The 14,328-nt window shown below is 34.4% G+C and overlaps 1 protein-coding gene across 1 annotated transcript in view; it reads right to left on the bottom strand.

Annotated features, from left to right (window-relative positions):
- Positions 1-14,328, bottom strand: part of LOC149802314 (uncharacterized) — a 180,449-nt gene that overhangs the window by 30,607 nt on the left and 135,514 nt on the right. Inside the window, exons 35-39 of the mRNA XM_089951529.1 lie at positions 13,126-13,243; positions 12,714-12,760; positions 11,671-11,791; positions 8,815-8,924; positions 7,953-8,055 (exon numbers count right to left, since the gene is read on the bottom strand). Of these exons, the coding sequence (XP_089807655.1) occupies positions 7,953-8,055; positions 8,815-8,924; positions 11,671-11,791; positions 12,714-12,760; positions 13,126-13,243 (499 nt within the window). The remainder of the gene's footprint in view (positions 1-7,952; positions 8,056-8,814; positions 8,925-11,670; positions 11,792-12,713; positions 12,761-13,125; positions 13,244-14,328) is intronic.

Genomic DNA, 14,328 nt, shown 5'->3' with positions numbered 1-14,328 from the left:
CGACGCTGAATGTCTGGCATCAAAGAAATATGCGGGGTAACATTAAACATTTTGTCTAGTGTCCGCCAAAATTCAAACGCCAACTGAACAGTCGAACAGGTTACGTATTAGACAAATTATTATGGAGGTTTCACCCCAACCCGGTTTCCTATGCATATGTACATTATCAGTAAAAAAAACAAAAAAAACAAAACATGTACTGTACATAAATTTAATAAATCCGTAAGAAACTGCCTAATCCAGTCGTGTTTGGTTGTTTAGCTGTTTCGCACTGTTTTACATGTGTATATTCTTGGCAATGGAAACTTTTGCTTATTTGCAGCCTTTTAAATGTTCTGATCATGTCATTTCAAAGTTTATAAAAGAAATTTCATATTGAAATAATCACAAAACAAATCACTGACGTTTCCGTTAACTTTTCTGTGACCCAGGTTATCAGAGTACACGGTGGAAGAATCGGCTTGTTAGAACCATTAGAGTGTCCTATGGGGCATGGCTCGGCACAAGCTACTGTAAAAACATCAAAATTAACTTGGTCTATATTAAATAACTTATTAATGATATGAATTCACTTATAGCTCAGTTTTTATGAAACATCAGATAATAAAATAGCATTTATTTGATATATAAAATATAACATTAGGAAATACCCGAGTACATGTGTACAAAGGAGTGTAAAACCAGAAGGGCTCGCATCCTTGCTTACAATTTAAATGTCAGTCATACAGTAGTATAAAATAAAAGTATTATTTTTATACTAAATGTATGACTGACTTTTATACTATAATCAGTGATGCAAGCCCCTATGCGTACAACAATGTGTTTACTAATAATTTACCCTTAATGCCGCCTCAGATAAACTCAACAGATGCTGGATGTTGACCTACAGTGTACATGTAGAATAGCACTTTTAAACCGAACAGACAGAAATTTACGCGCGGGCCATGTTCTCTTAGCAAGGGCCAAGCTGTTTGTGAAGAAAGTTATTTAATATTCTCCTGCAACATGTTTGCTCTTAAAACATTCTGACAGCAAGAGTGTGGACATTATTAAAATATAGAAACCAACACCAACATCTAAATATATTAATGTCCAGTATGAAACAGAAGACGTCGACGTGCTGTTAGGGACGATTCAAGGATTATGAAAGACTGGTTCTTTGCCGAGAAAGAGGTAAGTTACTTTTCCTCATTTCTTTTTACAATTTTCGCAAATAGAACGATTAAAGTGGATAGCCTGAATCGTCGACATTATAAGCATAAGCATACATTCGCATGGTCGTTTAAAATTGAGCCAAGGGTTTGTTGCAGATTTTACTTAAAGATAAACCTCCTGTTTCTAAAAATGATATCTATACCACACTATCATCGAATATTTAAGCCTTCCACAATTCAACTGTGCAACCATGTCTGGCTCTTACCCCCACCCCCAATAATAATGCGGGCGCCTCAGTGAGGAACACTTTCATTACCGATTGAAACAATATGTACAAACATAAATGTTCTTCGTATTATTTTATTGCTGATTGGGTGGATCAAGATAAGCATACACGATTGAGAACCAAATGCAGTAGCTTAATTCATGATTTTATTCCTAAAAGACATTTGCCCTGTCTGTCAAATATTTTGATTGGTAAATTTAAAATAGAGATTTAATTGGATAAGGATTACAGCTTTTCTTAATGCTTATATACACTTATAGACTAGGACTCTTTTGCCAACAAATCGTTTTCTCATTTCATTTTCAGTGCATTCTTTCTGTTCTGTATTGATTAAAAAAAAAGATCAATTATACTAATTTTTATCTTTTTACAGATCAAATTTCATGAAGGTCACAAAATTTAATAAACACAACAAAGTTAGCAATCATTTGAAAGAAGTGCAAAAACACTGACAGCAACAGGAAGAAGTCAGACAAAACAGCATTGCCATGCTAGAGGAAATTCCAACTCCAGTAAAGGGTATGTATAAGACGCTTCGAATCTTTTGATGTAATTACACATGATAACATATGCATTTCAGACTCTAAAATTTGACCCCCAATACATTTTTTTTAAAATATAAAAATTGGAAACCAGATTTTGAATTTCTTTATATTATTGCAAATGTACATATTTTGGAAAAATGTATCCTAAAAGTTTTGGAGAAATCTTCCAGAGCACTGTTCCAGAAGTAGAGATGTCAATTGTTTGGAAATTTCTAATGTGTACCCATCATTCCTAACAATTGGTTACCAGAGTATACAATCAAAAGGAAATTGTATTAAATGTGAAGCTGAACTGCTTTGTTGTAGGTTCACATGTTCCAACCCCAAAAAGAGCTGTAAGCATAATTATTACTAATATAAGTGACAAAAATCATAATCTGAGCACAACAAGTATAAATTACATGCCATTATTACAGAAAACTGTATGAAAAATGTATATGTAGTTATAATTTTTGTCACAAATCAGCTGAACTCGTGTGCATTAGTAGTATGGATGAGAACAGACACAAAAGAAATTGATAAATTATTTGTGCATAACAGTCATTTCGACTAATGTACATGTCTACAGTAACTTTTGCAAATAGTCATTAAGTCCATAAATGTTGATTGTTGTATTATCCTCAACCTGCCATGGTTCATCCCATAACGACGGTCCAGTGCAACATGTTTTTAAGTTTAACAAAATCTCTTTTCTCTAACATTTTTCAGTTATATAACATCCATCATTTGCATTGATACATCCCGGGTTATTTTTGTTGTTTTTTCTTCTTTTTTTAAAAATGATATCTGGTGCCATTTATTTTCTATTTAGGCTGGACTGCTATGTGTGTAGTATCATAATAGAATGAATCTAGCGCAAATGGTTTCACATTCAAGAACCTGTTTTCTTGGAACTGTTTGATGTAAAATTCATGCAGAAGTTACAAATGCATTAATTTTTATTTGATTTTTTTCAAAACTGTTATTAATAACAAACTTTTTTTATCTTTATATTTCAGTCTGTATAGTTGTCCATTTCATTCATTTTTTGCCCTAACATGGTGGTATAAGAAGTACATGTTACAGTAGCCAAGTTAAACCAGACATTCATATTGTGCTTAATTTTATTTGACCCAGATAATGTCACCAGGATCTGAAAACAAGAGTGTTTTAAGTCATGAGAAAAATGGCACATGAACATGAACCATGGACAGGCATGAAGTTAGGATGGTCAGGCTTGAAATATCAGCGCTGATTCTTAAATAGGTCACTTGAGAAAGGATTGTATTATTATATAGAACACGTATGACAAGTAAATTGTAAGCAACCATATGAGCCCCTGTGAACACTTTTTTTTTAACGGGTACCCAATTGTTCGTTTTATTACCCAGGTTATTATCTATGGGAGAATACCCGGGTACACATTGGCATCTTTATCCAGAAGTAGTCAAATCTGGAATATGCAACATGACTTGCAGGTATCTCATCAACGGTGCAGTTTATATGTTTGCTACTGAACTATGGTAATTCTGTTGGTAGAGCTATTTGACTCATAGTCCAAAGGATGAATTTTCAGACTGGGTTGGCTGCGTAAGTGTGTCCTTGGGAAAACAGTTGGCACCTATTTTCACAGTGTGATAAAATGCCATCTAATCCAAACTACAATTATGTATTTTGCCTTTACCTTGTAAAACGAATCTTTAAAAATCAACTTTACATAATGTCTCAAATGCTGTGATCAGAAGAAAAAAAACTTCTACCAACTTTTTCATTTCCATTTCAGGTTTCATTTTTCAACAGTTCAAAACTGAGCTTGCTAACTTAAATTCAGTGGTCAACAGGAAGTGCATTGACTCAAAGAGAACAATGTCCAAGTGAAAATATTGTTGCAGACTGGCAAATAATGAAATTCAGAAGCAGAATGTCAATTACACGTTTTGTTTGCTTCAAATTTTCTGGAACAGTGAAGAATGGTCTTCATGTGAAGCAAATTTTCAGCTGTATCTTTCATTATGACCTTAAAGTGTTTAGAATAAATGTGATGTATTAATATAACAGGTACATACATACATACATACTCTAGTTGTCTTACCTTATTAAAAGATCACTAATCGAACTAAAATTATATGCTTAATATTAAGATTTGAATATTGATCTTACTCTGTTTAATTCTTGTATTCAATAAAAACTAAATACTATAGTTGTTTTTTGTTGTTTTTGCTCATGTGAGCAAGATGCTGCTCACGTGAGCAAAATCTTCCTCACATGAGCAAGGTGTGGCTCACGTGAGCAGATCTTGCTCACGTGAGCGAGGTGTGGCTCATGTGAGCAACTTGTGGCTCACGTGAGCAAGATATTGCTTTTGTTAACAATTCCTGCACATGTGATTTTCTTATTAGAATCTATTTGCTCACGTGAGTTCTACCTAATTTGCATGTTAAATTGCACATGAGGCTAACCTGAGTTAGATCTCACGTGAGAATCTCATGTGCAGAAGGGTAGGCAGTTTTGGTGTGGGTTAAGTACCCATTAATGAAGATGACCTTAAGGACTTTGTGACAAGATTATTCTGATTCGATATGCATAGATCAAGCTGTATTCATGTGTTGTAAAATATTTATGTGTTAGATATGGCTTATATCATTTTCTTTTTGGTGCCTCATATGTATGCTGTAAGGCAGCAAATGGTTTTGATAAGTGTAAAGAAATCTCAGAGTAGTGATCCAAGCAACAGTTACCCATCACTTTCCATATATCGGGGTGCATGTATACTGTGCTTCAAATAGTTTCTTTGGTCCCTTGGATGATGGTAGTTTGCTTGCTGCATCTTCATTAGCTTTCTTTGCTTTCTTACGCTGTGATTAATTTACTGTTATGGCAATCACTGATATAGAGTAATTGCAGGAAATATGTCGAGTTGTAATTAATTCTGAGTTCATCACATACTGATCCATTCCAAACTGCAAATGGTATTAATCCACTATCTAGATCAGTGTTTTTGAAGTAGCTATATCTGCTTCTATATTTAATATGCTATCTAGACAACACGCTTCACGGGCAATTCATCCAGATAGCGGCTGCCATTACAGCAGCTGATGCAGGGATCGATGACCACCTTATCACAGAGCTGAGCCACTGAACTTTGATTGTTATTTGTGTTATATTAAGTTACCGAATGATGCCAGTATACATGTGCATCAGAGTACCATGTGTAGATCAATGCGTTCTTAGATTCATACCATCTTATGAGTAGTTTCATTTACTTGGATCACTTTCAGATTTCCTCTTTGTGGAAGTGGTTGTGCACTAATTTAGGTCTGTCGAGTGTGCAGTGTATTACATTCAGATGTTATAAAGCATATTATTTGGATGTGATCATGCAGATTCTTTAGATGGTGGGCAGTATCCTTTCGGATATGATCAAGAAGATTCTTTTGATGTGATTGTGTAGATTCTTTGGATGGTATTGTATTCCATTTGGATATGATGATGCACATCTGTTTTTTGATGTTATGCAGATTCTTTGGAAGTGATCATGCAGATTCATTGGATGCATGGATGTCTTGGTCATGAGCAAGCAGAGTCTGTCTACCACATCAGTTAGTATTGCAGTGATTTTGGGAAGTTCAAAAACTCTTTCAATGAAATGGGATATCATATTCATTTTTGCTGTGCTGTAGGTTATATATCAATCCTGTGTTTACCTTTCATACAATCTGTTTTATTTGTATGTTTTGGCACTCTTTGCTCATTTTTTATTCTAATACTTCAAATCATTGCTGCAAACTGGTGTACAACTATATGGAGTGTGTACAATCTTCTTTTACACTGTAAAAGGGAATACATTGTAAGCATTGATTGTGGTTCAGTGTCATTTTTGGGTATTGTTTCCCAAATCCACTTAGCTGAAGACATAAAGATATGGAGATTCAACTTCAATACAGCGGCAAGCCAGCCTTAACATTAATGTCATTCAGTCATAGTGGCGATTCCACTTTATAGATAGTGCATGTTGGCTATTTGGTCTTGAAAATTCTGCCATTCAGTAGTACTGACGATTCCGCCTTTTACATGATGCGTGCTTCTCTACTTAATGCAAGTAACCTCATTCAGTGGAGTGTGAGATCCAAGGAATGTGAAATATATATGTGAATATGCACTGTTTAATAACTGTATATTACTTGTTTAATGAGAACGTTTTATAGACTACTTCTCTACTATTTCTTATGAACAGTTTACCTGGCCGTCAGTCCATCTACCTCTAGATGTTTATTGAGAAAATTTCCAGTTTCAGTTTCCAGTTCACTGGCCCAAGATCCCATCTATGTATATTGTGTAAATAGGTATTTATTGTAATATAATGATTACAAGCCTATTATACAATTTTGCAGACATACCTACAGTGTTGTTATCAACTATCAGTCAGAGATGGGATAGTGGTGCCTGCTATGAAGCCATGAAGTGAGATAACTGTTGGTCAGTTACAAGTGACTTATATAGTGGGGGCAGGCATGTCTTATTTGCCTAGTACGACCCCAACCACCACCTATACAAAGCATGCAAGATACCCGTCATTTAAAAAGTTATAACTAAAACAAAAGGAATCAAATCCACAGCGACAAAATTCTTCAAATCATATCAGTAGTCTAGAAAATATTTGTATGTTCTCATATTAGAATAAATCCTACAAATTCCACATTAATGCAGTATGAACAGAAGTGTCTTTGTTTTATACATATGTTTCAATCCTATCTGGATACATTATAAAACAAACGACACCACCACGTAGAATTCATTACTGGCTTTGCTTTATTGCTTCATCTGACTCATCGGACTGATTTTGTGCCTGAAGAAGCATACATTAAATGCAAAACTAGTTGCACAGAATTACTGGCATTTGGGTTGTTTTATTTGATATCACAATTCCTATTTGGATGGCATTTAGCATGCCAGCAATTTGCCAAACATTTAAAAAGAATACGTAATATATGCATTTTATTATATTAATACATGTACTTATGAAATAGTCAACCATTATTTTAAAAAATAATAGGTTTTGTATCATCTGAATATTTTTAATATTTTGTTATATATATATATATATATATATATATATATATATATAAACATTAATTGTTTATGTATCATCTGAACATATATATATGTGTGTGTGTGTGGTTATTTCTCTGCTTTACTCTTTTAAAGTTCTATATTACTACTAGTACTAAATTACCTACTAAAAAGATAAGTTAAGTATTTGTTCTACTTATCTGAAATACTTATGATTCTGATAATTTTGTAGGTGTAGTTCTATATGAATCGTACCCTTTATAGCAGATGGTATCCTGCACATTGTATGTTGCATATATGCACTGACTTTTATGATCACCAAAATGATTTTCTGCAACACGACTGTGCGCCTTACAATGAATATAAGCCTGCACCATCTCCTAACATAGCACAGATTTACATTGTTGATGACTGCCTTGTTGCAAATTACAAATGTTTGCACTGATGAAACAATGTATGGTTTGAAATTTGTAAGGTCTGCAGGGATTAAATAATAGTCATCTAGATAGTAATTGGTGCCAGGTAAATACTTTTGAAAACAGGAGGTGGGGTATGATTCATAATTGATTGGAGAAGCATTAATTATACATCACTAACATAAACAGTTTGTGATGAGATTATTTATTTAAGCAGATGGAAAAATGTACTCACAAACTGCAATTGTTTCTTTGAGTGATGATCAATGTTAGATATTGTAATATTCTGCAGGTTAGAAAATCTTGGACAGTTATTCTCTATACTGAAAATATCTTTACAAATTTGTCTTACTATTTTACCTTCAATTTTATATGTGGATTTAGGGTGGCAACATCTTTATTTAAAACAGGCACAATGACAAAATATTACATTATCAATGACATATTTAAAGCTTGTTTAAACAAATTGCATATAATGTTATTTTCTGCCTGTTTACTTGCCTTGTTATCAGTTCGGTTAACACCTGCCAGAAATATGCCATAAGATATGAGGAGTGCCACACAGATGTTTAGTAAAATGTTGGTTCTTTTAGACCGTACATATCTGAAAGAAAATATTGGAAGCTAAGTAACCAATAGAGTCGTAAATGGAAAAATACTATTCTATGGTTAACCCTACATCACAAGAATATGCTGAAAAGCATGATTTCTCTGTAACAAAATGTCTATATGTCACTATTAAGTATATATGTATATGTATGTAAGCGGTTTAATGGCACTTTTTCACTATTTTGGTCACAGTGCCATTTACAAATAAAATTATAAAATTGTCAATGTAGAAAATGGCAAATAAAACTAAACTTCTGAATACAATTTCTTCCAAAGCAAAGGTAAACATATGGAATTGAGTTTTGTATTATAATACATCATAATTTCAAACACTTTATCCTAGAATTTGTAACGTAAGCATTACATATAAATTTAGATGTCTTATTGATAAGTATGTTGTTTTCAAATTAGATAATAAACAACCAAATAGATGCAATGCATATCTTGCATTTGCCAATTGTTTCATAAGATTATGTATTAATTAAGCAGAAATATTATTTGCTTTACTCAATGCCGAATTAAATTTTTATTTTTATTTTCATGTAATATACAATATTAATTTTAGACATTAGAAACAATTATCGCACTGACCACTAATAATTTGATTTTTAAAAAATGTCTACACCAGGTGTTATCTGTCTTAAAAAACAAGACCAATACAGCCAATTTTCAAATATGTAGGTAGATCATGAGTGATAGATAGACAGACAGACAGACAGATAGATATATAGATACATAGATAGATAGAGTTTACTTCCAGACTTGAACATGTCCTATGATCGTCAGTAACAGACTTGTTAATGATATGGCACACCCGACAACCGATATAATGCTGAGCCGAGTGTCGTGTGCGGGGTCAAGTACCTGAACAACAATATAATATACTGATTCAATGATCAAGTTTAGTACCGAAAATATATGAAGTTTTATATCTGATCCTGTTTTCATCTGAACTTTCTTTAACTATCGCTTTTACTTCTGAATATCCCAATAATACTTACAAAGAATTACGATGATTATACAATGCGTACAGTCTTTGCTATGCAATGCTCATGTGATTGTTTCTCTAATTCTATTTATATACTAACCACTAGGCCACCAAAGCGGTTCCTTACCTCAAGTGTTAACTATCCATAAAGTTTGGTCACTGTAGATTTTGGACAACCCAAGTTATTGTGTGGAAATGAAATTGGCAACTGATGGACAACCACATAATAACATATGCTTCGTATTAAGGCGGTCATATAAAAATTAAAATAACCCACTGGAAACTAACATGACATGAAACAAAAGCTTTAACATCATGAGAAACAAAAAAGGTAGTTGACAATATTTTTAATTCTTGTGAATGTAAAGAAGTGTGCACTAAATTAGGTCAAACCCACTTATCTCGACCTCTATTATCTCAAGAACCCGTAAATGCTGATCATTTTGGTCCAGTCCCCAAAAGATCCATCTTTGTTATGCTAATTTTTCCCTGCTTATCTCGACCCCTGTTAAATCGGTAACGTTATGTTGGGCATAAGTTTCAGTCCGAAGTAACACAAGGACCCTCTTAATTTGACGAAATGCAACTTTTAATGTCCGTCTCAGAAAATTTTACAAGAAATAATCTGGTGTTTTGGCTATTATAGGTAACACGTACTGGCAAGGATGGAAAAGGTGGGTACAATACCAAATTTAACCAGTACAAATGATAATTAACTAATCTGATCAATGGATGGTTTATCACTAGCATAAAATGGAGAAACGTATCTTGTAAAAAATACATCTGAGTAAGGAAACTGAATGAATGTGTTTCTGACCTTTACAGAAACTGCAGTCAAAATGGACATTATCACATATCAACACCATGACAACAGTTTGTCCACACAGAATGTCGAATTTGATCTTATCTGTAACTCGGAAAATTATAAAGTTAACATCATTAAATGTAGCTCAAAATGCTTAATTTGTTTTACAATGTATATTTAAAATGAATTCGGTAATAGTTCAAGTGTTTCCATGCTTGGTGTGAGTATAAGCATTCAACTTCAGCATGGCTAGATCACGTGACTCACAATAATCTATAAATAGAAACCCGCAAAATTCCTAACCACACCCTTCAACCCCCCCCCCCCCCAGCACTTGGTTATTAATTTGTTTTGAACAAGAGTAAATAAAAGCACTACAGGTATTTTTTTTAAAAATTCCATAGCGCCCAGTACTTAAAAAAATTAAGTTGTCAATCACTGTGCCATGATTATATATCCTTTAACACCAACGGAATGAAGCAGAAAGTGAGTGATATGATTAACTTCTATGAATCTAGGGGATCTAAGTCTGCCTCTGAGTTACGTGTGATAGGTAAAGACAGACTAAAAAGAGCATTAGACTTACGAGGGACAGGATCTTAACCATACTGTATGGAGGAAAACATGCTATTTAACCAGGGGTTGAGCGCAAGTCCCAGTCAAAATCAACAGTGGTGATGTCACAGCATCCTATACTTTCCCCAACATTTGGAAGAGAGGGAGATGGAGGACCCAAAAAGGAGAGGGACCATCTCCACTAGTTCATAAGCAAACTCTTTGAGTCCACCAACATCAATAGAACCATTTTGTCCTGTGGATAGGCCAGACTTCTCTGCCCTTGCCTCTCCGTTGAGAGGGAGACAGGGGAACTGGGATATTATTGTTGTTGAGCCACTCAGAGAAGGTAAAGATGGGACTTCCTTTACTAGAAGATCTTCTAGCTTCTAGAGGAATGAGAATTTTTCTCATCTTTTCTAGATCCCCATCTTACCAGCTTGTAGAAGACATAGGTCAGGTGACCTATACCACGTGTTCTGCCTTGAGGCCAAGTCATGGCAACATCAAGGGGAAGGAAGACAATCTTTATGGAAAGGGTGACCCCACATCCAATAGGATTTAAAGGGAAGATAGAGAAGGGAGAATGTTGATAAATCCTCTTCCCTAGTCAGACGAGTACAGCCGAACCCACTAGCCCCTATGGGATTGATCGGTGGCATGGAGACACATCTGGTATCTCTGCCTGTAGAATGAGCCTGGAGCTCCACTAACAGGAGATTGTTTCTCTGTGATCACCAGTCACCAGATAATGATCTTTCCAGTGACAACAACCCAATGTACAAGTTCATAACAGAACCATCTGAGTGAAATCGCTACACCACCTTTTCAGATAGGTGAGATCTGTATGTCATCTCTGTCGGGTTGGGTGGCAGTGGGGGACTCAACTTTGTGGTTTTCTATCACAAAAAAATGTAATTGAATGTCAAAATGTGTTTTAAATTTTAAAATGAAGCCAATATCTTACCAAACAAAATTGCACATGACTACTGCGTACAGTGGTCCTAGATAAAGTTGAGCTTACCACATTGGCCTATGACATAGAATTTTGGACTGAGACTGTGCTCCATCTAATCTATTGATCTAGAACATTCCATATTAACTGGAGGATAGGTTCTTTTGGCTTGCACAAATGGACTTGTGTCCTGGAAACATAAGTAATGATACTGGCGGACAATGTAATATTGCTTCTAAAGCAATCTGTTACGTATGATAAAGAGGGGATCAAAATTAAGTGACAATTAATTGAAACAATTACATACCTCTGATAGCGTCATAAGGATAGCGAAGTTGGTGAGATGACTGCATTCACATACAAAACCACTAGCATTTTTGACCTTGATTGAACATCCATCACTTGACCAAGCTCCTTCCCCATAGCCACTTTAAATGAAAGACAGAAGATATTGCTCAACAGTTAGGACACAGCTAAGATGCATATTGCCTGGTATACATATAATGTCATACAATGGCCTTTCAAGAAGAAATGGGAAGCGTCAACTGATAGTTTACCAAACCATTATACCGGAACCGTTTCCAAATAACATAATGTTAGAGAATTACTCTGTTTTTGCTGGAACACTGTGTAAAGTAGTATGAAAATAAGTCAGTAAAATGTATGGTCAAAGATCTTCCTATTGGGCAGAAGGAAGTCGCAAAAGTAAAATTAAGAAAAGGAAGAAGTGAGGCAGCAAGAAAAAGATTGTTAAAAGTTAAATCTAGTTGCTGTGTCAAGAGAATCAACCTTATACTTTACAGCAATTCTGAAAAATCTAAGAGGGATGTGTGATTTTCTTATGATGGAGAACTGTCAACAAAATTCCTTAAAATACAATCAATCTATAAAACTAAATCAAATTCAAATGTTGCATATGCCTTAAATAAGATTTGTTTTATCACTTTTGCACTGGAAAGCATAGAAATCGAAATTATTTTGTCAACATTTTAGAAACTTTGCAAACTAAATTGGACCGAGTCTTCAATTAAATTACAATCATATAGGATATATAATAGGGCAGACACTTGATTATTTGTAAAGAAAATAACACACATATCATACATACAAGGAAATCACTCATAACCGAAACCCTTGGGACCAAATGTTATTTTCAGTTTCGAGAGGTTTCGGATAACTAAGGGCTTCATAGATGTGAAATGCATGCATTTTGTATAAGTGATTAAGTTACTTGAGAAAAAGAGAGAGAGATGTTTTGGTTTTCTGGAAAAAATTAATGATATTTAAATAAGGAAAATTGTAATAGGCTAAGGATTGAGAAACAATTATGTATGTAAATAGTAAACTCACGTTGCATTAAACGTCCAGTAGCTGCAAATCGGGTTTGTGTATTGACTCTGAAACATATGATTAAAAACTCGCATACAAGTGCACAAGTAATATAACATCACTTAGAAAAAAAATTATTAGTACCGTTTGTTTTTAAGACCCACGAGTATATTGGGGATTTATTTAACATGTTTACAATGAAAGATGTATGCAAATATTTGGTTGGCATCATCTTATGGCATGGCTGAATGGCTCTGCAATTATAGTGATTAATAGTTGCAGTTACCTTCAAGGTCACAACATAAGCATTCCTTGTGAAAAGATATAAATGCATGATATACTACATGCTGTGCGCAGAAAGGATGTGTATGGTAAAATATTATGCAAATTAGATTTGCCAGCTGTGGAGAAGTATAATTGAATAGATGCTTACATTGAAGAACTGGAACATTAATTCAAGAGGCATTGCTAGTTTGCTCAGCTTTGGCTGAGGATGCAGCTGCAGTGACATTATCACAGGACCAACATCAAAGCTGCCATTCTTAATAATTCTGAAAAGAGTCAAAGTAAAAAGTTACTGAAGCAGCTGTATTCCTTTAATGTATATAATAATGTTATCATTTACTTGATTAATCCATAATGCTTACCTACCATATTTACCGCATATGTTGGGATAAAATAATTATTTTCTTTCCTGTCCCAGAACTTATGTTGAAACATTTATTCACTTTGGTCATATGTCCCAAGACTTAAGAAATGAAATAAATTTGTATTGCATTTGTCCTTGCCCCTGCCCCCACTGAACGTTGTATGTTGCAATAAAATAGATAAATAAAACGCTTAAGTGATAATAAAAAGAAAGAAACTAACCTTGTGTTGTTATCATTTATTCCTTTTTTCAGCATGAGCATTAAAGAATAAAATATTGCCACGTGTATTAGTTATGTGCTCAGAGGTTTGAACATGTTATCCAACTGAAAACTGGAGCCAACAAAATTGCAAACAAGAGAGAAATAGTCAACACTATCTTGAAGATGCCAATCATGCACAACATGGTGTTGGGTGCAAAATAATCAAGATTGAATTATATCCAGGTCTACTGTATGACAGTATCTCATATCTCGCAGATAAAAATCATTTGAAAACACATTCAGTTGAGGGCAAGTGACAATCTTTTCACCAGCTCGGGTTACAAAATTATCCTATTTACCCGCCGACATCAATGCTCCTTTGTATTAGTTGTACAGATGCCAAGCACACAGAAGCCCTGATGGTGAATAAACATGACTGGCAGCAAGCAGTTAATTCCTTCTTTGAACCTACCAACAGGACAACAAAGACAAAAAGATTTTTTTATTACAAAGCCGATCTCAGAAGTCGACTTTGGTTACAATGAATTCTGTGAAGTGAGCTGATTGTTTTTTTGCTTTTTTGGAATATACAAAGAGGGCCGAGATATGGAAGCAAACTTGGGTTCCTTTTCAACTGTTTTGATGGGAATTTTGAAAACAAATTGAAACAATTGAACAAATTTTAAAGTGACACAATATAGTGCTTTGTGCACAGATGTCGATGACCCAGCGTCACCCAGAATATTTGGAAAAAATAAAATCATGTGATGAATTTGTGAAGTCCA

The sequence above is a fragment of the Sinohyriopsis cumingii genome, chromosome 3, assembly GCF_028554795.1.
Source record: "Sinohyriopsis cumingii isolate HCF-2022 chromosome 3, ASM2855479v2, whole genome shotgun sequence".
Lineage (NCBI taxonomy): Eukaryota > Metazoa > Mollusca > Bivalvia > Unionida > Unionidae > Sinohyriopsis > Sinohyriopsis cumingii.
The sequence above is the reverse complement of the archived record's forward strand: the minus strand, read 5'-3'. Positions and strand labels throughout refer to the sequence as shown.